The sequence below is a fragment of the Cherax quadricarinatus genome, chromosome 32 (assembly GCF_038502225.1).
Source record: "Cherax quadricarinatus isolate ZL_2023a chromosome 32, ASM3850222v1, whole genome shotgun sequence".
NCBI classification, from domain to species: Eukaryota; Metazoa; Arthropoda; class Malacostraca; order Decapoda; family Parastacidae; genus Cherax; species Cherax quadricarinatus.
Genome location: NC_091323.1, coordinates 17,121,234 through 17,145,340, shown reverse-complemented (window position 1 = coordinate 17,145,340; position 24,107 = coordinate 17,121,234). Strand labels below are relative to the sequence as shown.

Genomic DNA, 24,107 nt, shown 5'->3' with positions numbered 1-24,107 from the left:
AGTGAAGAGAGGCTGTATACAGTAAGAAATATTTCTGTAACATTTGTAACTTTCAGTGGTGCATGAAACATAATGCAGGCAATCCTCACTTAACGACCGAGCTTCATTTCTGTGACTAGGTCAGTAAGCGAGGAGCATCATTGGAATTATCAGCAGGGTTATCAGGAGCTGTATTAACCCTTTCAGGGTTTCCAACGTACTAGTACGGCTTACGCACCAGGGTTATTGACGTACTAGTACACGTAAATTCTAGTGCCTTCAAATCTAGCGAGAGAGAGCTGGTAGGCCTACATATGAAAGAATGGGTCTATGTGGTCATTGTGCACAGTATAAAAAAATCCCAGCACACAGTGCGTAATGAGAAAAAAAAAACTTTGACCGTGTTTTTTTGTTTAAAACAGTGACTTTGCACACTATTTTTGTATGGTATTTGTGGTTGTATACTAGTTTTCCTGGTCTCATTTTATAGAATGGAAGACATATTACAGAAATTGAGATGATTTTGACTGGTTTTACAATGAAAAGTACCTTGAATTTGAGGTCAGAGTAGCAGAAATGTTTGATTTTTTGCCAAAGTTCAAAAGTAAACAAATCATGCCACGCATCAAATACACGTCAACTGGTGAGTCTAATATTCTTTCACAAGTGCACTGATATTATTTATACCATTTCTACACTAATGCAGTAGTCTGCATAACAGTAAATCTTCTATTTTTTGTGAGAATAAAAATTCAAAGCAAAAGAAATGTAAGAGGGACCTAGGGATGTGACTAATGAACAGAGGAAATGTTATTTTAGTGCCAGGAATGTCTTTCTTGTTTATTCTGGACCATTTGGAAATTGGCATCTTTTGAAATTTGTGTGAAATTGGCAAAATTGCTAATTTCTGACCACTTTATTGGATAGTTGAAATCGGTAAATGAGTGGTTTCTTGTACTCATTCGATAGAAAAAATGGAGTTCTAGCAAAATAGTTATGACTTTTGTCAACTAGTACACTGGAATTGGCTGAAAATAGGGCTCAAAGTGGGCGAAATCGCTGATGCGTAAACATCGTTGAGATCGCTGACTTCGCGAGACATAATTCCGTAAGTTTTCCATCAAATTTCATACTTTTGGTGTCATTAGGATCGTGAAAAGATTATCTTTTCATAAGATTTTTTTTTTTTTTTTTCGAAAAACTTTCAACCCTGAGAACAAGTTTAGGAGAGGGCCTCTCGATCCTGAAAGGGTTCATGTTGATAGAATTATTGACTATGTTAAGTAAAAGGACACAAGTGCAATTAATGTGACATTTTATTGCGGCAATATTTCCCTCTCCAGGAGCTTGGACAAGCCGCTAACAGAGCTCCTGGAGAACAAAACATTGCCACAATAAATTGTCATTATTTGCACTTTTGTCCTTTTACCCACCTTATCAGGAGCTGTAGAGGGCCCGAGTAAGAGAGATGATGGCAAGAAAATAGAAAGACTTGTAGGGGTCCAGGGTGTAGCTTTTCAGAAGAATCCTATTAGTGTGGTCTGCTTTGTAATTTTTTTTTTTTCATAGATTTCATGATAGCATTATAAAAGTTTATCCATTTGTTCTTCCACTTTTGTGAACCATTCAACATTCAGGTCCATACTCTGTAGTTCTAATATAGCCGCATTCACTTTCAAATATGTGCCGGCTAACAGTTTTATAGTGAACCTCTTTTGTACGTCTTCCAAGTGCTGCTGCGCTTCCAACTCTGTTATATCTTCCTTAGTTAGTTCTCCCCTGACATAGTCCACTAATTCTTCAATATCTTCCACTTCAACATCTAAATTAACCCTTTCAGGGTCCAGAGGCCAAATTTCAAAGTGTGCACCAGTGTCCAAGAATTTTCAAAAAATAATTTTGTTATTTTTTCTTATGAAAAGGTAGAGAATCTTTTTCTGAAGGTAATAAAACAAAAAGTACAAAATTTGATGGAAAATTTACGAAATTATGCTCTCGCGAATTTTGATGTGTCAACGATATTTACACATCGGCGATTTTGCCGACTTTGACTCCCATTTTAGGCCAATTACATTATTCCAGTCGACCAAATTCTTAGCTATTTCACTAGTATTACTTTATTCTATCGATTGAGCACAAGAATTTGCCAAGTCAACTGTTTCAACTACAAAATAAAGTGATCGGAAATTGGTAATTTGGCCAATTTAATGCAAAGTTCAAAATACTGCAATTTCAAAATAGGGTCCAGAATAAACAATGCAGGCATTCCTGGCACTAAACTAACATTTACTCTGTTCATTAGTTGCATTTTCAGGCTTTACTAATGAATTCCATTTTGATTTTTTATTCACATAAATGAATTTTTATTCATACCAAAAAATAGAACATTTACTGTTATGCAGTATTGTAATAATTGTATAAATAATATCACCACATTTGTGAACGTATATTAGACCCACCAGCTGGCGTGTATTAGACGTGTGAGGTCATTTGTTTACTCTTGAACATCGGCAAAAATTTACCATTTCCACTACTTTGAGCTCAGTTTCAAGCCATTTCCAGTATAAAAACCAATCAAAATCGTCTCTATTTCTGTAATATGTCTTCCATTCTTTCAAATGAGACCAAGAAATCGCAAATACAACTATAAAAAACACTGCAAAGTCGCTGTTTTAATCGAAAATTACGGTCTGTTTTTTTCTCGTGCTGCAGGATTTGTTTTATGTGGTGCACACATACCACATAAATGTATTCTCTCATATCTAGGCCAAAATTTACCGCTCACAGCTTATCAGAGTGAGCTGAGCTCATGACGTAGATCTACGGTTTGGACTCTCAACGTAAAGCCATAGATCTACGGCACGGACCCTCGAAGGGTTAAGCAAGTTTCCAAGTTCTCATACAGCATACAATACCAACTGGTTGGAGAACTGGTCCGTGCAGTCATTAAACAGGTATGTCATTAAGTGAGGAATGTCTGTACATCATGACAGTGAACTACAATTACGTTATTTTTATTTTTTTTTTTTACGATTTGGAGACCTAAAAAAAAAAAGTTTGCCATTGGGGGTCCAAGGAACATAACCCTATTTTTCCAATGAGTTCTTCAGTTTGTTTTATGCAATTTCATCTTGCACCGAGTTTTCAGGAACGTAATCGACAGCGTACTGTAATATGAACAGCCATTAGTCGTCTAACATCTATTGTGGTCAAGGTTTCTTTTCCAGGCACTGGAAGGCAGGGATTGATACAGCATATACTGTCAGTGGCCCTGTAAACACCAACAACCTGAATGCCTCCAGTTTCTCCAGGTGCTATATGACTCCATTGGGTTAATGCTTCCCCATGAATATATGAATAAACTGATATATACACCTATTAATTTCTCTCTCTCCTGTCAGCCACCTCTATACTATAGTGCTGAATTATTCCCATGGGTTTATTACTATTTACATAATGCTAATCATTTCTACTTTGTAGGCTATTGACTAGTACTAGCCACATGACATTAATTTCATTTTCCCCTATATTCTTTTTTTTTTTTTTGAGAAGTTATTACCTTAATTTTATTGCATCACCTTTTATTATCTTAAGGAAATTTTGTATTAAAAATAAGGTTAGAATAAAACTGGAGAAACTTTTGTGGTATTTTAGTTTATTATATACAAAAATTTTAAGGTTCAATAATATACAGAGGTAGAATACAGTATTTATTTACAAAATAATTTTCCTTAAAATGCAGGAACAAACTTATGATACTTTTTTATTTTAGTGGTGTTCAATATCTAAACTGTTGGTTCTCTGAACAACTGAACTATTATAATTTTAATAGCAGTTTTTTAATGCTATCAGAATTACACAATGAGCTGCAGTTATTTAAAAAAATATATATTACATATATTGACTGTAAAACACACAGCAGTTAATAGAATGTGGACTTATGCTTAGATATACTAGGAAAACGAGATACCAAAACTTGTATTTGAAAATAAAAAAATATGCAGCTGTTCTTTGTTAGTAACAAGAGTTCAAAGACCATTAGGAAAAAAATCTTAAGCATAATGTATTTTCAGTTGTAAAATACTGGAATGAGTATTGAGAGGGAGAAAATAAAACTGGTAACCCTCAATCTTCTTTAAAGTAATTATCCAAATTTCAGGATAGACGGCAATAATTACAAAGGTATTGCAAAATATTAATTTTTGTAAATGCCCTCAACATTGCACTAGATTATTAATCCCCTGTATAAATATTGTAGTCATAAACTGTAATAGTTTGCAGGATTAAAAAAAAAGTCTTCCTTGATTATATACCATATGCTAAAGAAAGACTGAAAAAGACCTCTTGAGAAAAGTTTACAAATTCTCATGCCCAAAAACTCTGATATAGGAATCTGGGTTACAAGGCACAGTTCTAGATATTTAATTTGTTATTGCAAAGTCATATAAGTAAAAATCTATAACTTCTAATGAAATGTTGAAAATTTGTTGGGTAATACTGTCCTGAGAAATGTCAAAGTAAGATGAGACTGGGACAATCAGTTTAATTAAATATTTTATGAATACAGTTGTACTAGGTAATAATATAAAGTGAATATTTAGGTAGTCACATTGGTTTTTGTATTTCATAGAAACAATAACATATGCAAAGTCTTTCTGGTTTTGCTTAAACCTAGCCACAATAGTCCACACATCATGTATGACACTTACAGGTTTAGTGTTTTCCCTTTAATATTACTTAATGTATTTCATGCATTCTCCAAATGTCATTCAAAGCTCCCCATTTATCTTTACAATCTACATTAAGTATATCCTCTTAGGGAAGGTGCTATGATGTCACTGAGGGGCTCTTGATCCAAGGAATTGAAGTTATTCTCTCTGTCCTTGGATCATATCTGAATGCCTTCCATTCCCCAAGGTGTTTTATGATCTCTATGGGTTTAGTGCTACCCTACGAATGTTAACAGTACCGTACACAAAGTATGTACTGCACGATTTTCAAACTACACTTTTCTTTATCTTTTATAATATGATTCTTTACTTTACAAATTGTGAATGTTTACAGTAGAATTTATTTATTAGTCTTATTTCAGAATATAAAAACTGTGATGTGAATATTAAAAAGAATTTGAGGTTTGAAGATTAGGTGTGGGGTTACCAAAAATATTACTCAAGAGGGGTGAGAAGGGGTTGTTGAGGTGGTCTGGACATTGAGAAAATGGAGAAAAATAGGATGACTAGGAGGGCATATAAATCTGGGGTGGAGAGGAGTTGGATTGTTCTAGGAAAGGTTGGAGGTTGTAAGAGGTTATGGATGTCAAGGGCTTGTACAAACAACACGCCTGTGTGAGCATGTTAGGAGAGTGGAGGCAAGTGGTTTTAATGATTTGTTGTGCTGTTGGGTGTGAGCAGGGTAACATTTATGAAGGGATTCAGGGAAACTAGATAACCAGACTTGAGTCCTGGAGGTGAAAAGTATAGTGCCTGCACTATGGAGGAGGAGTGGGGATGTTGCAGTTTTTAGGGTCATCTTAACTGTGATGTCTGTGTGCCTCTGGCAAGATAGTGATTGAATAAATGACAGTGAAAGTGTTTTTCTTCTTTGCTGGACCCCTCAAGGTAGGTTCCTTGATGCTGGTGAAGGGCTCTTGATCTAGGGAATTAAATCTGTGCTCCAGTTCCCTGAATTAAACCTGAATACCTTCCACATCCCCCAAACAGGCACTGCATAAGCCTATGGGTATAGCACTTCCCCTTGATTATACTAATAATAATAATAATGCTCTTTGCTGGGTCACCCTACCTCAGTAGGAGATGGCCAATGTGATAGTAAATTTTTTTATCAAATAATCTGATAAACATTTTAGAATCTTAACACCACACACATATGCCCTTAATATTAGATGATTGAGAAAGATTGTACAGTAAGGAATAATAATGTACAATATAATTTCTCATGGGAGGCACCTTGATGCTAGTGAGGGGCTCTTGATGCAGGGAATTTAACCCTTCAACTGTCCAAACGTAGATCTGCGTTTTCACGTGTAGCGCTCCGACCTTGATTTTCTCCTAGAAAGCACGTAAAAAAAAAGTAGATCTATGTTCGGAGCGCTATGCGAGCGAACATATATCTACGTTTGGACAGTTTAAGGGTTTTAATCTATTCTCTCAATGTGGATTGAACCCAATTGTTCCCCATTTTCCTAGGTGCTGTTTAACCCCTGCAAGTTCCCTGTTTTCCCATGAATGTAATATGCATTACAGTGAACCCTAGATTTAAAGGACTAATGGGGGGGGGGGGAGGGAGTGTCAGTTACAGCTGGTTGTCTCTTAAATCCAAATGATTGTTTTTCCATAAGCATAACAATAACTGACAATTTTGGATTTAATGGCCTTTGTTAAATCCAGAATTGTCCATAACAATAGTGGACAATTTTGATTTAAGATTTTTTATCAAATCCCAAATTATATACTCAGAAAAGTATAACAAGAATGGACAATTATGGATGCTATCTGGCCACAGAGTTTGCTTAAATCCTAAACTTAATGATGTACCAACCATGGACTACCAATGAGAGGATGCATCTATTGTATTTTATTTAGTGATAATATACTTAATGTTCTATGGAATTTGCTCTCCAATTGCAGTTATGTAGTATTTTTCAGCATTTACTGGAGATCCTTTCTCTTAAGCTACACCAAAAAATTACTTTATAATTGATAAATTTTTAAAAATGAATCTGTACTTGGCACTCCATGTACAATATTTATACTTATTTTAAGAACTACAAATGATCATTGTTTAAATACATTTCAAATACATCAAAAACGATGTAATTCTATATCAGTGCCAATGAGTAGGTCTTCCTTGGAACTAAGAAATTACTGTACTTGTCAAGGCAATACATAAAAATATGTAATTAATCATCATCATTGTACAATAGTGTACAAGGGGGCTACCCTTACTATGTAACACTACATCTGACAGTTTGTCATCACTGACAAAATAAACCAAATACATATCTATCTGATTTTGAACCTTGAAACATCTTGTGGTGTAAAAGGCATTATTCTTCTTTAAAGTCACCAGGAGGCTCTACCTGCACTGTGTATAATATTTTCTTCGATCTCACATAGCTAAATTCATTGTCAAAGGTCACCACATCTGTAGAATGAAGAAATCAGGATTTATGAATATATTTGTCAAATGCATTCCTTATATTATACTCTTAATGAAGTAAAATGAATGCTGAGTTTAATTAGAAATATACATACATCACCTACACTGCATTGTATCAAATTTATTATTTTTACTTATATTCATGAGGGGTACACTAAACCCATTGGGGTTATATAGTGCCTGAGGGAATGGGAGGCAATCAACTTTATCCATGGAAACAGAAGCCCAATTCCTTGGATTAAAAGCCCCTCACCAATACCAACATCAAGAAACCTCCCTTGATGGGGCATTAATTTTTTAAGCTCCTCACAGGAAGTTCCATGATGCTGACAAGGGATTCTTGATCCAAAGAATTAGACCTGACCAACACTTCTTTGGATAGAACCTGCCTCCTAATTACCAAGTCACAGCTGAAACCCTTTGGGGTTAGCACCACCCCTTTTCCACAGAAATAATACAGCCTCTCCTCACTCAACGACAGAGTTCCATTCCTAAAACCACGTTGGTAAATGAATTCATTGCTGAAGAGCATACTATAATGGTAGTGGGTTTGTGTCAACCATCTTGATATTGTTTTAATGTCACTTTTGCACCATATATAACATACATTTCTGGTATATAAACCATACCACGGGTGGGGTTAGAACTCGCGATCAGAAAGTCATAAAACTCCAGACCGATGTGTTAGCCACTGGGCCAGCTACCTACAATAAGATTCATCCAATTAGGTATATTTATACACTATAGGAAGGTTAGCACAGGCACCACTGTGACCACAAATGCAACTTTTTATAGACGAATCTCCCGCTAGCGATGGTCTGGAGTTTTATGACTGATCGCGGGTTTTAACCCCACCCGTGGTATGGTTTGTTTGCAATCGTGTCATTGTGATTTCATGAGTCATATTGATGGCTTTGGGGGGACTTGAGCTAGAGTTTGTCATGGCCACGCTAGTGGGAGATTTGTCTGTAAAAACTTGTATTTGTGGTCACAATGGTGCCTATGTTAACCCTCCTAAGGTGTATAAATATACTTAGCTGGATGAATCTTATTGTAGCTAGCTGGCCCAGTGGCTAACTCGTCGGTCTGGAGCTTTATGACTTTCTGATCATGAGTTCTAACCCCACCCATGGTATGGTTTGTTTGCAATCATGTCATTACGATTTCGTGAGCCATTTCTAGTATATTTGTAAATGTTTATACAGTAGTGTACTGTATATTGTAATAACCAGAATAGAGGAAATCAGCTCTAATATACATTATTTAGGTATGCATACTGGTCAGCGAGCCAGTCGTAAGTTCGAGTTGTCGGTAAACGAGTACATCGCCAAGTGAGGAGAGGCTGTACCCTGATAATTATACTTATGTGTACCTGTACTTAAATAAACTTACACACTGTGCTAGCATGCAGGTACACGTTAAAATCACTAAGTGTGTTATTATTCTTAAAGATGCCATATTAATAATGATCATAATAATAACACATAATAATAATCACTGAGATGCATTAATGTTGTATATTATGTTAATATAGACATTTTGATTAATCCATCTATGATATTTTTTTCAAAATTATATAATAAACATGCTACGTAACATATAAATATGATAAATACACCCACAGTAGAATAAATTAACATGTGTGAGATGTTTTTCCAATTGTCTTGCCGGAGTGTCGGAAAGAATGTTTTCTCTAGTTCAACAAAGAAAATGTGTACACTATAGTATTACTGGGGGTAACTGTAGAAAATTATTCCTCTTGCATGCCCTCACTCAGAGCATCATTCTTTCTAAAAATGGTGTGTTATATGAGAATGGGAGTGTTGCTCTTTATTTATTCTACTTTACCAATGTGGAGACAACTTGTACACAATGTAAGGTGTTTGTATTTTGGTACAAGATTCACAGACATACTCTGCTGCTCTGTCTTCTCTCATTTACTCATTCTTGCTCTCTTGTTTATTCATTTTTATATTTACTCACCTCTCACCCTACATTAAGACTATAAATATTTTAAGGTAAGTAATGAGTGCACTGCATACGCATTTTATTGCTCTAGGATACTTTAACCCTTAAACTGTCCAAACGTAGATATACATTTGCACGCGTAAGGCTCTGAACATAGATCTATGTTTTATTTTTCATTCATTCAAATTTGGCACAATAGGCTCGAGTCACCTAGACATGAATGAATGAGTCTGCGCACTCAGTGTGCACAGTATTAAAAAAAATCTGGGACCACTTAGTACCTTGTAGGAGCACCAGTTCAATTGAGAGCCAGCTATTTGCATGTGGCAAACACCAGGGATTCACTGATGCCATGTGCATTAACACTCCCCTTTTAAGAGGAAAGTAAAAATAGGTTAGACAAATACATGAGTGAGTGTGAGTTGGACCTGACTAGCTTGTGCTACTAGGTTTGATGCAGTGCTCCTTCCTTCAGTGGATGTGACCTGACTAGGCAGGTCACTGGGCTAAGCCGAGAGGATGGGAGGGGGGTTTGATATGGACCTGCCTTGCATGGGCCAATAGGCCTGCTGCAGTTTTCCTCCTTTCTTATGTTCTTATGTATTCGGCAGGCTGGCTGGCTTTGGCTGTCTTCTCTCACATGTACACATGAGTACAGTTATTATACATAGTGTAAATTACGTAGGATAACCCAAAAATTCCAGGCACAGATAGACAGAAAAACATGTTTGTGTGTATAAGTGAAAACAAATAAAGCCAGGGTTCCCTGAGTGCCCATTTATCAAATGTCAGTGGGATGTCAACAGTTGTCATAACACTATTCTTCAAGGAGTTTCATATATACTCCAGGCACACACAGAATGACAGATAAGCAGAGCTAAACAGATAAGCATGTTTGTGTGCAACAGTGAAAACAAATAAAGCAGGGTTCCCTGAGTGCCCATTTATCAAGTGTCACTGGCTGTCAACAGTATAGTGACTTTTTCATAACACCTTGCTTCAAGGTATACTCCAGCTTGTCTAAAACATTGCTGGGACCTATAAATACTTTGTATATATTTCTAGACAATAGTAAATGATCCAGGCAGGTGAAAATGTTCACCTGTCAATGTGATTGTGACTATTTGAGTACTATTTCAGTACTTAATATTAGTGTCAGAACAAAGACTGGCTATAAAATCACAAGAACTATTATAAATTGTAATTAACAAAACAAAAAAATATAAAAATTAAAATAAAAATGAGAAAAAAAAAAAGGTATATCGGCAACACTTCTGCAAGCAGCAGGAGTCGATGTTGCTGTCGGGTGAGCATCCAGAGTCAACTTTGCAGTCTTATATCTTGGTAAGTACTGACCCTATATGTAGAAAAATGCACTCTTCATTTAAAAAAAGAAAAAAATGATTTTTTTATTTTTCAAAATATTCCCAGCACTATGCGAGTGAACGAAGATCTATGTTTGAACAGTTTAATTAAGGGTTAAATATCATAATATATTATGTGTGGGTGGGCTGGCCAGGAGAGCTATCATACCTACCACACCTGACTTCTTACAATAAATACTACTCGCCTCTCACCCTACATTAAGACTACAAATATTTTGAGGTACGTAATGAGTGTACTGTGTGTGTATTTTACATTTTATTGTTTTTAATGCCCAATTCTATTGCTAACAGAGAATTCGTAGTTTGGAAGTTAGGAGGAGGTGCGGGATTACCAAAACTGTTGTCCAGAGGGCTGAGGAAGGGTTGTTGAGGTGGTTCGGACATGTGGAGAGAATGGAGCGAAACAGAATAACTTCAAGAGTGTATCAGTCTGTAGTGGAAGGAAGGCGGGGTAGGGGTCGGCCTAGGAAAGGTTGGAGGGAGGGGGTAAAGGAGGTTTTGTGTGCGAGGGGCTTGGACTTCCAGCAGGCATGCGTGAGCGTGTTTGATAGGAGTGAATGGAGACAAATGGTTTTTAATACTTGACGTGCTGTTGGAGTGTGAGCAAAGTAACATTTATGAAGGGGTCCAGGGAAACCGGCAGGCCGGACTTGAGTCCTGGAGATGGGAAGTACAGTGCCTGCACTCTGAAGGAGGGGTGTTAATGTTGCAGTTTAAAAACTGTAGTGTAAAGCACCCTTCTGGCAAGACAGTGATGGAGTGAATGATGGTGAAAGTTTTTCTTTTTTGGGCCACCCTGCCTTGGTGGGAATCGGCCAGTGTGATAATAAATAAATAAATTCTATTGCTAACTTAATGTGTGTTAGTGTAAAGTTGTCATCTGGCATTTATAAGTGGAAAAAATGGCATTCTGCTTTGTGGCGATGTCCGTTTTCTGGAGGTAGCCTGGAACCTAACCTGCCATATAAGTGGGGCCCTACTGTATATCAGATCATACCGTATCTTTTAGCTCATATTACTTTTTTAACTTTTAAACTGTCCAAATGCAGATCTACATTCACTCGCATGTGGCTCCAAACGTAGATCTACGTTCAGAGTGCTATGCGAGTGAACGTAGATCTATGGACAGTTTAAGGGTAATAAGATCAATATTTATTATATAGGCACAGTAGACTGTTGTTTAACACAGTTTTGTTTAGCACGTTTTGGTTATAGCACTACTGAAGAACTGCAGCATATCTTTGTACAACACTTTGTAAAATTAACTTCGCATGGTTCAGTTTGTGGGAGGGGGAAAAATTTGGAGTGCGTGTCACCCATGGGATACACTCTGCTTGGCTGTGGGTTAGACCACCGAGTCAGCGGGGAAGACCTACCACCATCCCCCAACATCCTCCTCCACCCACCATCCCCCAACATCCTCCTCCACCCACCATCCCCCAACATCCTCCACCACTCCCATCACCCTTGTCCCAGTCTTCAGTTCATACGCGTATAACTGATTATCTGCTTGGAACTAGTTGTGGCCTTCATTTGTGCACAAAAAAGAATGAGGTAAATATGAGTGTGTGTGATGACTGAGTGACTGATTTACTAACTGTATTACTGACTTACTGACTTGACTGACTAACTTACTGACTGATTTACTGACTTAAAGTTAGACATTTTCACTAAAGAGGACCCTGAAACGGTGTCTAGAGTAGCTCATGCCTTACTGTCAGTTGTATAATGTACTGCAGGTTAAAATAGAACAGAAATCCATAACAGAATTCATGTACACTCCAGTACAACCATCAACTTCAGTACCAGAACCTCTACCATCCATCACAGCATAACTCTCCATTCTCCACAATCATCCACAAACACCAGCACCCACAATTTAAGGTAGAAATACAATTATTTATGTTGCATTTGTAATCTTAAGCAGTAAAAACAACATAATACATCACGACAATGAACTACAATTACACATTCACTTTTATTTTTGTAAGATCCATTAGTCTAAAAAAAAGCTGTTTGGCTTTTTGGGGGCTCCCAGGAATGTAACCCTATTTTTCCCATAAGTTCTTCAGTTTAACTAAAACAGCATTTTTAGGAACGTATCTACCGTGTTAAACAATGGTCTACTGTAGGTAAGTTTGGGGTGCCAGGTGTAAATGATAATGGGAGCCCTTTGATTGAACTTTGTATAGAAAGGGGTTTAGTTATAGGTAATACATATTTTAAGAAAAAGAGGATAAATAAGTATACAAGATATGATGTACGGCGAAATGACAGTAGTTTGTTGGATTATGTATTGGTAGATAAAAGACTGTTGAGTAGACTTCAGGATGTACATGTTTATAGAGGGGCCACAGATATATCAGATCACTTTCTAGTTGTAGCTACACTGAGAGTAAAAGGTAGATGGGATACAAGGAGAATAGAAGCATCAGGGAAGAGAGAGGTGAAGGTTTATAAACTAAAAGAGGAGGCAGTTAGGGTAAGATATAAACAGCTATTGGAGGATAGATGGGCTAATGAGAGCATAGGCAATGGGGTCGAAGAGGTATGGGGTAGGTTTAAAAATGTAGTGTTAGAGTGTTCAGCAAAAGTTTGTGGTTACAGGAAAGTGGGTGCAGGAGGGAAGAGGAGCGATTGGTGGAATGATGATGTAAAGAGTAGTAAGGGAGAAAAATGAGAAGTTTTTACAAAGTAGAAGTGATGCAAGGAGGGAAGAGTATATGGAGAAAAAGAGAGAGGTTAAGAGAGTGGTGAAGCAATGTAAAAAGAGAGCAAATGAGAGAGTGGGTGAGATGTTATCAACAAATTTTGTTGAAAATAAGAAAAAGTTTTGGAGTGAGATTAACAAGTTAAGGAAGCCTAGAGAACAAATGGATTTGTCAGTTAAAAATAGGAGAGGAGAGTTATTAAATGGAGAGTTAGAGGTATTGGGAAGATGGAGGGAATATTTTGAGGAGTTGTTAAATGTTGATGAAGATAGGGAAGCTGTGATTTCGTGTATAGGGCAAGGAGGAATAACATCTTGTAGGAGTGAGGAAGAGCCAGCTGTGAGTGTGGGGGAATTTCGTGAGGCAGTAGGTAAAATGAAAGGGGGTAAGGCAGCCGGGATTGATGGGATAAAGATAGAAATGTTAACCCTTTCAGGGTCCGTCCCGTAGATCTACGGCTTTATGGTGAGTGTCCAAACCGTAGATCTACGCCATGAGCTCAGCTCTCTCTGATAAACTGTGAGTGGTACATTTGGGCCTAGATATGAGAGAATACATCTATGTGGTATGTGTGCACCACATAAAACAGATCCTGCAGCACACTGTGTATAATGAGAGAAAAAAACTGAAATCATGATTTTTCGATTAAAACAGCAACTTTGCAGTGTTTTTTCGTATGTTTTTTATAGTTGTATTTGCGATTTCTTGGTCTCATTTGATAGAATGAAAGACATATTACAGAAATAGAGATGATTTTCATTGGTTTTAGCACTGGAAATGGCTTGAAACTGAGCTCAAAGTAGCGGAAATGTTAAATTTTTGCCGATATTCAAGAGTAAACAAACGACCTCACATGTCTAATACACGTCAACTGGTGGGTCTAATATACATTCACAAATATGGTGATGATATTTATACAATTATCACAGTATTGCATAACAGTAAATCTTCTATTTTTTGGTGTGAATAAAAATTCATTATGTGAATAAAAAATCAAAATGGAATTTATTTGTAAAGCCTCAAAACATAACTAATGAACAGAGGAAATGTTAGTTTAGTGCCAGGAATGCCTACATTGTTTATTCTGGACCCTATTTTGAAATTGGAATATTTTGAACTTTGTGTTAAATTGGCCAAATTAACAATTTCCGATCACTTTATTTTGTAGTTGAAACAGTTGACTTGGCGATTTCTTGTGCTCAATCGATAGAATAGAAGTAATACTAGTGAAATAGCTAAGAATTTGGTTGATTGGAATAATGTAATTGGCCTAAAATGGGAGTCAAAGTCGGCAAAATCGCCGATTCATAAACATCGCTGACACATCAAAATTCGCAAGAGCATAATTTCGTCAATTTTCCACCAAATTTCGTACTTTTTGTTTTATTACCTACACAAAAGGATTCTCTACGATTTCATAAGAAAAAATAACAAATTTTTGTTTTGAAAATTCTTGGACACTGGTGCGTGACTCCAGATTTGGGCCTTGGACCCTGAAAGGGTTAAAAGCAGGTGGGGATATAGTTTTGGAGTGGTTGGTGCAATTATTTAATAAATGTATGGAAGAGGGTAAGGTACCTAGGGATTGGCAGAGAGCATGCATAGCTCCTTTGTATAAAGGCAAAGGGGACAAAAGAGAGTGCAAAAATTATAGGGGGATAAGTCTGTTGAGTATACCTGGTAAAGTGTATGGTAGAGTTATTATTGAAAGAATTAAGAGTAAGACGGAGAATAGGATAGCAGATGAACAAGGAGGCTTTAGGAAAGGTAGGGGGTGTGTGGACCAGGTGTTTACAGTGAAACATACAAGTGAACAGTATTTAGATAAGGCTAAAGAGGTCTTTGTGGCATTTATGGATTTGGAAAAGGCATATGACAGGGTGGATAGGGGGGCAATGTGGCAGATGTTGCAGGTGTATGGTGTAGGAGGTAGGTTACTGAAAGCAGTGAAGAGTTTTTACGAGGATAGTGAGGCTCAAGTTAGAGTATGTAGGAAAGAGGGAAATTATTTCCCAGTAAAAGTAGGCCTTAGACAAGGATGTGTGATGTCACCGTGGATGTTTAATATATTTTTAGATGGGGTTGTAAGAGAAGTAAATGCGAGGGTCTTGGCAAGAGGCATGGAGTTAAAAGATAAAGAATCGCACATAAAGTGGGAGTTGTCACAGTTGCTCTTTGCTGATGACACTGTGCTCTTGGGAGATTCTGAAGAGAAGTTGCAGAGATTGGTGGATGAATTTGGTAAGGTGTGCAAAAGAAGAAAATTAAAAGTGAATACAGGAAAGAGTAAGGTTATGAGGATAACAAAAAGATTAGGTGATGAAAGATTGGATATCAGATTGGAGGGAGAGAGTATGGAGGAGGTGAATGTATTCAGATATTTGGGAGTGGACGTGTCAGCGGATGGGTCTATGAAAGATGAGGTGAATCATAGAATTGATGAGGGGAAAAGGGTAAGTGGTGCACTTAGGAGTCTGTGGAGACAAAGAACTTTGTCCTTGGAGGCAAAGAGGGGAATGTATGAGAGTATTGTTTTACCAACGCTCTTATATGGGTGTGAAGCATGGGTGATGAATGTTGCAGCGAGGAGAAGGCTGGAGGCAGTGGAGATGTCATGTCTGAGGGCAATGTGTGGTGTGAATATAATGCAGAGAATTTGTAGTTTGGAAGTTAGGAGGAGATGTGGGATTACCAAAACTGTTGTCCAGAGGGCTGAGGAAGGGTTGTTGAGGTGGTTCGGACATGTAGAGAGAATGGAGAGAAACAGAGTGACTTCAAGAGTGTATCAGTCTGTAGTGGAAGGAAGGCGGGGTAGGGGTCGGCCTAGGAAAGGTTGGAGGGAGGGGGTAAAGGAGGTTTTGTGTGCGAGGGGCTTGGACTTCCAGCAGGCATGCGTGAGCGTGTTAGATAGGAGTGAATGGAGACAAATGGTTTTTAATACTTGACGTGGTTGGAGTGTAAGCAAAGTAACATTTATGAAGGGGTTCAGGGAAACCGGCAGGCCGGACTTGAGTCCTGGAGATGGGAAGTACAGTGCCTGCACTCTGAAGGAGGGGTGTTAATGTTGCAGTTTAAAAACTGTAGTGTAAAGCACCCTTCTGACAAGACAGTGATGGAGTGAATGATGGTGAAAGTTTTTCTTTTTTGGGCCACCCTGCCTTGGTGGGAATCGGCCAGTGTGATAATAAAAATAATAATTCCAATTTTACATGCAAAACGAAGAATTTTCGCCAACTTACAAGTGCCAGGCTCTGTGCAAACCAGGTAACCCTCCTCAGTAACCAGCTGTGAGTTAACTCTCTGTAGTGGCACCAAAATCTCTTCCTCGCCTTTTTTAAGTTTGCGGGACACTCCAAACCCCACATCAAAATCTTCAGTACGAAATTCCCACCTGAAATTAATAAAAATTGAAAGGACATACCTATGATTTTAGTGTAGTACTAGGATCTTTTGCAAATGATGAAAGTCTGATATGGTCTTATATTACCCAGTAGGAACAGAAGGGTCGTGGTTTATCAAGGTTTTCATAGCTAAAGATGAGGCTACGTACATCTGGTTGCTGGCTATAAATAATGGTGCCTAACTTGAGTGACCAAGTGAAGTAGAAAGTACATCATTCAGCCAAGTCTATGTCATGAGTGGAAATGGTTAGCCTCTTTTCTTTTTTTTTTTTTTAACAAGTTGGCCATCTCCCACCAAGGCAGGGTGACCCAAAAAAGAAAATGCTTTCATCATTCAACACTTTCACCTCACTCACACATAATCACTGTTTTTGCAGAGGTGCTCAGAACACAACAGCTTAGAAGCATATATTGTACCTATAAAGATACACAACATATCCCTCCAAACTGTTAATATCCCAAACCCCTCCTTTAGAGTGCAGGCATTGTACTTCCCATTTCCAGGACTCAAGTCCGGCTATATAAAAGTAACTGGTTTCCCTGAATCCCTTCACTAAATATTACCCTGCTCACACTCCAACAGATCGTCAGGTTCCAAATACCATTCGTCTCCATTCACTCCTATCGAACACGCTCACGCACGCTTGCTGGAAGTCCAAGCCCCTCGCCCACAAAACCTCCTTTACCCCCTCCCTCCAACCTTTTCGAGGATGACCCCTACCCCGCCTTCCTTCCCCTACAGATTTATACGCTCTCCATGTCATTCTACTTTGATCCATTCTCTCTAAATGACCAAACCACCTCAACAACCCCTCTTCAGCCCACTGACTAATACTTTTATTAACTCCACACCTTCTCCTAATTTCCACACTCCGAATTTTCTGCATAATATTTACACCACACATTGCCCTTAGACAGGACATCTCCACTGCCTCCAACCGCCTCCTCGCTGCTGCATTCACAACCCAAGCTTCACACCCATATAAGAGTGTTGGTACTACTATACTTTCATACATTCCCTTCTTTGCCTCCATAGATAACATTTTTTGTCTCCACATATACCTCAACGCACCACTCACCTTTTTTCCCTCATCAATTCTATGATTAACCACATCCTTCATAAATCCATCCGCCGACATGTCAATTCCCAAGTACTATCTGAAAACATTCACTTCTTCCATACTCCTCCTCCCCAACTTAAAGAAAAATTGGATTTTATCTAAATCATTTGATACCCTCATCACCTTACTCTTTTCTATGTTCACTTTCAACTTTCTATCTTTACACCCTCCCAAACTCATCCACTAACCTTTGCAATTTTTCTTTAGAATCTCCCATAAGCACAGTATCATCAGCAAAAAGCAACTGTGTCTATTCTCATTTTGTATTTGATTCCCCATAATTTAATCCCACCCCTCTCCCGAACACCCTAGCATTTACTTCTTTTACAGCCCCATCTATAAATATATTAAACAACCATGGTGACATTACACATCCCTGTCTAAGACCTACTTTTACTGGGAAGTAGTCTCCCTCTCTTCTACACACCCTAACCTAAGCCTCGCTATCCTCATAAAAACTCTTTACAGCATTTAGTAACTTACCACCTATTCCATATACTTGCAACATCTGCCACATTGCTCCCCTATCCACTATTATATGCCTTTTCTAAATCCATAAATGCAATAAAAACTTCCCTACCTTTATCTAAATACAGTTCACATATATGCCTCAATGTAAACTGCAATCCTACATTCTGTCTTACCTCTAATTCTTTCAATTATAACCCTTCCATACACTTTTCCTGGTATATTCAGTAAACTTATTCCTCTATAATTTTTACAATCTCTTTTGTCCCCCTTCCCTTTATATAAAGGGACTATACATGCTCTCTGCCAATCCTTAGGTACCTTCCCCTCTTTCATACATTTATTAAACAAAAATACCAACCACTCCAACACTATATCCCCCCCTGCTTTTAATATTTCTGTCATGATCCCGTCAGTTCCAGCTGCTTTACCCCCTTTCATTCTACGTAATGCCTCATGCACCTCCCCCCACTCACATCCTGTTCTTCTTCACTCCTAAAAGATGGTATACCTCCCTGGCCAGTACATGAAATTACCACTTCCCTTCCTTCGTCGACATTTAACCCTTTATCGGGTTGGGCCGAAAAAATTCGGTATTGATTACGTGTTTTTGGCGCGTGTCATACTTCGCGCCCCGCGCGGCCAGCTTCCCGTTCTTTAGTTCCAACCAATCACAAGCCTTCCCTGAGTCTCTTCAGCTAAGTACAGTTCGCTTCTGCCGCCTTCCCATTGGTTGAGAGATCAAAATATAAACACTAGCGGCTTGGCTTCGAACACACGCGCATTTTTCCCTCCACCCTTGCTAATCTACTCTTGGATTATATATTCTACAATGTCGGTAAGTACTGATTGTTGTGTTTAGTGCTTACATGAATAGTTTAGGCATATTTTGATATATACCTAAAGTCCGTGTGAAGCATAATATGAGTGTAGCATGCAGTTGAAAAAAGTGCATGCATTTTAGTCCGAATTATTTCGGTATTGCGCGAGTTTCCGGGAATGTCCAATTTTAGTCAAATAAATATTTATAAAAAATTTTCAATTGCATATATGAACTCTGTAGTGGTCTGGATTTATACAGGAGGTTTCTATTGTCCTTCCAGTTCCATGAGAGGCTGTTTTATGGGGAGCAGTCGACCAGCAGGTCGAGGTATATCTGCGTTTCTGAAGACAGTGACTCAGAACCAGAGGTAGACGAACCAGAATTGCTGGATAGTGGTGATGAATACTTGCCAACGGATGCACAGGATGCAGAGATGTCAACTGATGATGAGGAAGAAAGGGAAGAAAGGCCAGCCAAAAAGCAGAAAGTAATGAGGAAAAAGAAAACTTTTAGGATTGAGGCATACCCGGATGAGGAAGAGATCCATGAGAATATTGCTCTTCAAGTTTCATCTGAGTGGACCGTAGATGACATTGAAAATGATCCTTTGCCGGCATATGAACATGAAAAGCCTCTTGCAATTAGGTCTCCATATGAGTATTTTCGTATGTTCGTTACTCCAGCCATGATAGATAACATAGCATATCAAACAAATTTGTATACAAGGCAACAAGACGTAAATAGTACTTTTTCAACAGATTCTGAAGAGATCATGAGGTTCATAGGTATTTTGTTGTTCATGGGTATTAATTCACTACCATCCCTCGAAGACTATTGGAAAGCTGGTTTTAGGAGCCAACAGGTTGCAGATAGCATGGCGTCTAAGAGGTTTAGGTACCTTAGAAGTCATATTCATTTCAATGACAACACAAAAAAGGATAATGACAGATTCTACAAAGTAAGGCCTCTTTACACTGAACTAACTAATGCTTGCTTGAAAATTCCAGCTACACCCAAGCAATCTATTGATGAAGTCATGGTTGGTTTCAAGGGTAAAACTGCTGGAAACCTAAGGCAGTACATCAAAACAAAACCAGATAAGTGGGGTTTCAAACTTTTTTGTCGTGCAAGTCAAGATGGACTCATACATGATATACTCATGTATCAAGGCACAACAACTTTTGACACACATCCCATACAGCTGCCACAGGAAGAATGTAAACTTCCAATAAGTACAAAGATTGTTCTGGTACTTGCACAAACTATGAACAAGACAAACACATCAGCAATCTATGCTGACAATTTCTTTTCAAGTATGCCTTTGGTCAAGCTACTAAGAGATAAGTATAACTGCAGATACACTGGAACAGTACGTGACAATAGATGTGGTAAGCCACATCTGGTGCCTATCAAACAAATGGAAAAAAACAGTGTGGTCAGGGGCAATTTTTGCTTCAACAACAATGATGGTGTCCTTGTTGTACGATGGAAGGACACCAAAGTTGTGACTTTAGTGACAACTGATATTGGGGTCGAGCCCATGAGTCTTGTTGAGAGATATAACAAGGGTACAAAGAGGAAAGAGAAAATATCGTGCCCTGCAGTCATCAAGAACTATAATGCAAACATGGGAGGTATTGACAAAAGCAACATGTTGGTGCATCTCTACAAAACACCAATGAAATCAAAACGTTGGTACATGCGGCTATTTGCCTATATTATTGATCTTGCTGTTGTGAATGCATGGGTGCTTTATTGCCGTGATTCTCGAGCAATAAAGCAAAAGTGTATGCAACTGAAGTATTTCAGGAATTCTATCTCTGAAATTGCAAGGTCTAAAGGACAAAACCTTAGAGGGAGCAGCCTAAGAACAACTCCAAGACCTTCACCAACTAATTCACCATGTACTTCCAATGGTGTTGGCATAGTGAAACCTGGGAGGGGAACACGTACAGAAATGCCTGATGACAGTGTTAGGAAAGACATGACTCTAATGCACTTCCCAATGGCAGGGCAAAGGCCGTTTACTTGCAAGTATTGCAGCACCTCGAAAAAAACGGTAACATCGTCATTCGTCTGTAGTGTATGCAAAGTAAATCTGTGCATAAAGACTGATAGAAATTGTTTCACAGACTTCCATCTTGCCAATTAGCAATATAGAATCATTGGTCTTCCAAATGAATCTCAGGAATATAGGGATTGAAACTTGCATCACTTTGCAATTTGGCATTGTTGATATTTGCTTCCTTTTTATATTTTTGTAAGTATTAAAAAATGTTTTGATAAAAGTTCCATTTATGTTTTTTATATTGTCTGTTTGTATATTAAATTTAAAAAATTGTTTTGGTGTGTTTTATTAACAATTGCAAGTTTGCAACATAGAATTTTTTAATCACTTTGTCGGGGGCGGCCTAATATTTTCGGTCTTCGGAGATTGGCAATTGCTCGAAAACTAACCATCAGAAATCAATTTATATGGGATCAGTGACCTTGTATTGAGTTACTCTATCCACCATAGGGAGTTCAGTTCGAATTTCAAATTTTCGGACCCCTTGCGCGATGAAGGGTTAAAAGTTCCTCAAAATATTCTCGCCATCTACCTAAAACCTCCATCTCCCCATCTACTAACTCCCCTATTCTTGTTTTTAACTGACAAATCCATTCGTTCTCTAGGCTTTCTTAACTTGTTTAACTCCAAAATTTTTTCTTATTTTCATTAAAATTTCTTGACAGTGCCTCTCCCACTCTATCATCTGCTCTCCTTTTGCACTCTCTCACCACTCTCTTCACCTTTCTTTTATTCTCCATATACTCTACTCTTCTTATAACACTTCTGCTTTGTAAAAACCTCTCAAAAGCTAACTTATTCTCTTTTACCACACTCTTTACTTCATCATTCCACCAATCACTCCTCATTCCTCCTGCACCCACTCTCCTATAACCACAAACTTCTGCCCCACATTCTAATACTGCATTTTTAGCCCATAAACGGTCCAAGCAGATCTACGTTCATGTGTGTAGTGCTCCAAAAGTAGATCTATGTTTTTTTTTCCATATTTTCAAATATAACAAAATAAAAAGTAGATCAAAGTTTTTTTTACACGTTTTCAAATTTAAAAAAAAAAAAAAAAAAAAAAAAGATATACTTTTTTTACATACTTTCAAATGTTGAAAAAAACGTATACAGTATATACATTTGGACAGTTTACGGGTTAAAACTATTCCAACCCTCTTCAACCCCCCCACTACTCATACTTTCACCAGCCCACCTTTCTGCCAATAGTTGCTTATATCTCACCCGAACTTCCTCCTCCCTTAGTTTATACACTTTCACCTCCCTCTTACTTGTTGCCATTTTCCTCTTTTCCCATCTACCTCTTACTCTAACTGTAGCTACAACTAAATAACGATCCGATATATCAGTTGCCCCTCTATAAACATGTACATCCTGGAGCCTACCCATCAACCTTTTATCCACCAATACATAATCTAACAAACTACTTTCATTACGTGCTATATCATACCTTGTATATTTATTTATCCTCTACTTCATAAAATATGCATTACTTATTACCAAACCTCTTTCTACACATACCTCAATTAAAGGCTCCCCATTTTCATTTACCCCTGGCACCCCAAATTTACCTACTACTCCCTCCACAACATTTTTGCCCACTTTAGTATTGAAATCCCCAACCACCATTACTCTCACACTTGGTTCAAAACTCCCCACGCATTCACTCAACATTTCCCAAAATCTCTCTCTCTCCTCTACACTTCTCTCTTCTCCAGGTGCATATACGCTTACTATAACCCACTTTTCACATCCAACCTTTATTTTACTCCACATAATCCTTGAATTAATACATTTATAGTCCCTCTTTTCCTGCCTTAACTTATCCTTCAACATTATTGCTACTCCTTCTTTAGCTCTAACTCTATCTGAAACCCCTGACCTAATCCCATTTATTCCTCTCTACTGAAACTCTCCCACCCCTTTCAGCTTTGTTTCACTTAAAGCCAGGACATCCAGCTTCTTCTCATTCATAACATCCACAATCATCTCTTTATCATTTGCACAACATCCACGCACATTCAGACTTCCAACTTTGACAATTTTCTTCTTCTTATTCTTTTTAGTAATTATTACAGGAAAAGGGGTTACTAGCCTATTGTTCCCGGCATTTTAATTGACTTTTACAACACCCATGCCTTATGGAGGAGAGACTCTTATTCCACTTCCCTATGGATATAAGAAGAAAAGCAATAAGACCAAGAACTAAGATGAAATCAAAGAAAACTCAGATGAGTGTGTATAAATAAACATGTACATGTATGTTTAGTGTGACCTAAGTGTAAGTAGAAGTAGCAAGATGTACCTGTAATCTTGCATATTTATGAGACAGACAAAAGACACCAGCAATCCTACCATCATGTAAAACAATTACAGGCTTTCGTTTCACACTCACTTGGCAGGATGGTAGTAATTCCCTGGGTGATTGCTGTCTACTAACGTACTACCTATTCATTTATTCATCATCACTTTAAAAAAATATATTAAGTATATCTGATACATTGTACTACTTTTCTAAATTCTTACTCTCACCCCCAGCCAATTAAATATCTTATCATAATTATCATAATACAGTGGTCCCTCAATAATCGTCCATAATCCATTCCTGGAAGTGGGACTATTATCGAAATGGATGATTTTCGAATCAATTTTTCCCATAAGAAATAGTATCAACAACAATTTTTTTTTACCTAAAAGATAGATTTACATGCACAAAAGAATGAACATTCAACATGACAGTTACACAAATAACCCGCACATAAAAGAGAGAAGCTTACGACGACGTTTCGGTCCGACTTGGACCATTGACAAAGTCACAAAATGTGACTTTGTCAATGGTCCAAGTCGGACCGAAACGTCGTCGTAAGCTTCTCTCTTTTCCTACTCCCCTTCTTGCCTAGAAGGGGAGTAGGAAATGAATGGTTGTCTAGGGCAATTGGTGTAAATTGCTGGCTAGACAGATACTGCAAGGAACTTGCAATCCCATTCACTGACAACT

General features: G+C 37.9%; 2 protein-coding genes across 4 annotated transcripts in view; one reads left to right on the top strand and one right to left on the bottom strand.

Annotated features, from left to right (window-relative positions):
* The window catches only part of LOC128690300 (polycomb protein EED), a 107,054-nt gene extending 102,423 nt beyond the window's left edge, over positions 1 to 4,631 (top strand). The window contains exon 9 of one of the 2 annotated variants that reach the window (XM_053778919.2): positions 3,207 to 4,631. The gene's annotated coding sequence lies outside the window, so the exon portion shown is untranslated. Of the gene's footprint in view, positions 1 to 3,193 lie in introns of both variants that reach the window. The other variant, XM_053778920.2, reaches the window with a different exon arrangement.
* The window catches only part of LOC128690299 (SEC14-like protein 2), a 187,909-nt gene continuing 167,478 nt past the window's right edge, over positions 3,677 to 24,107 (bottom strand). For both annotated transcript variants that reach the window (XM_070090481.1, XM_070090482.1), the window contains exons 9-10: positions 16,462 to 16,613; positions 3,677 to 7,143 (exon numbers count right to left, since the gene is read on the bottom strand). In XM_070090481.1, coding sequence (XP_069946582.1) covers positions 7,046 to 7,143; positions 16,462 to 16,613 — 250 coding nt within the window. In that variant the 3' untranslated portion in view covers positions 3,677 to 7,045. The remainder of the gene's footprint in view (positions 7,144 to 16,461; positions 16,614 to 24,107) is intronic.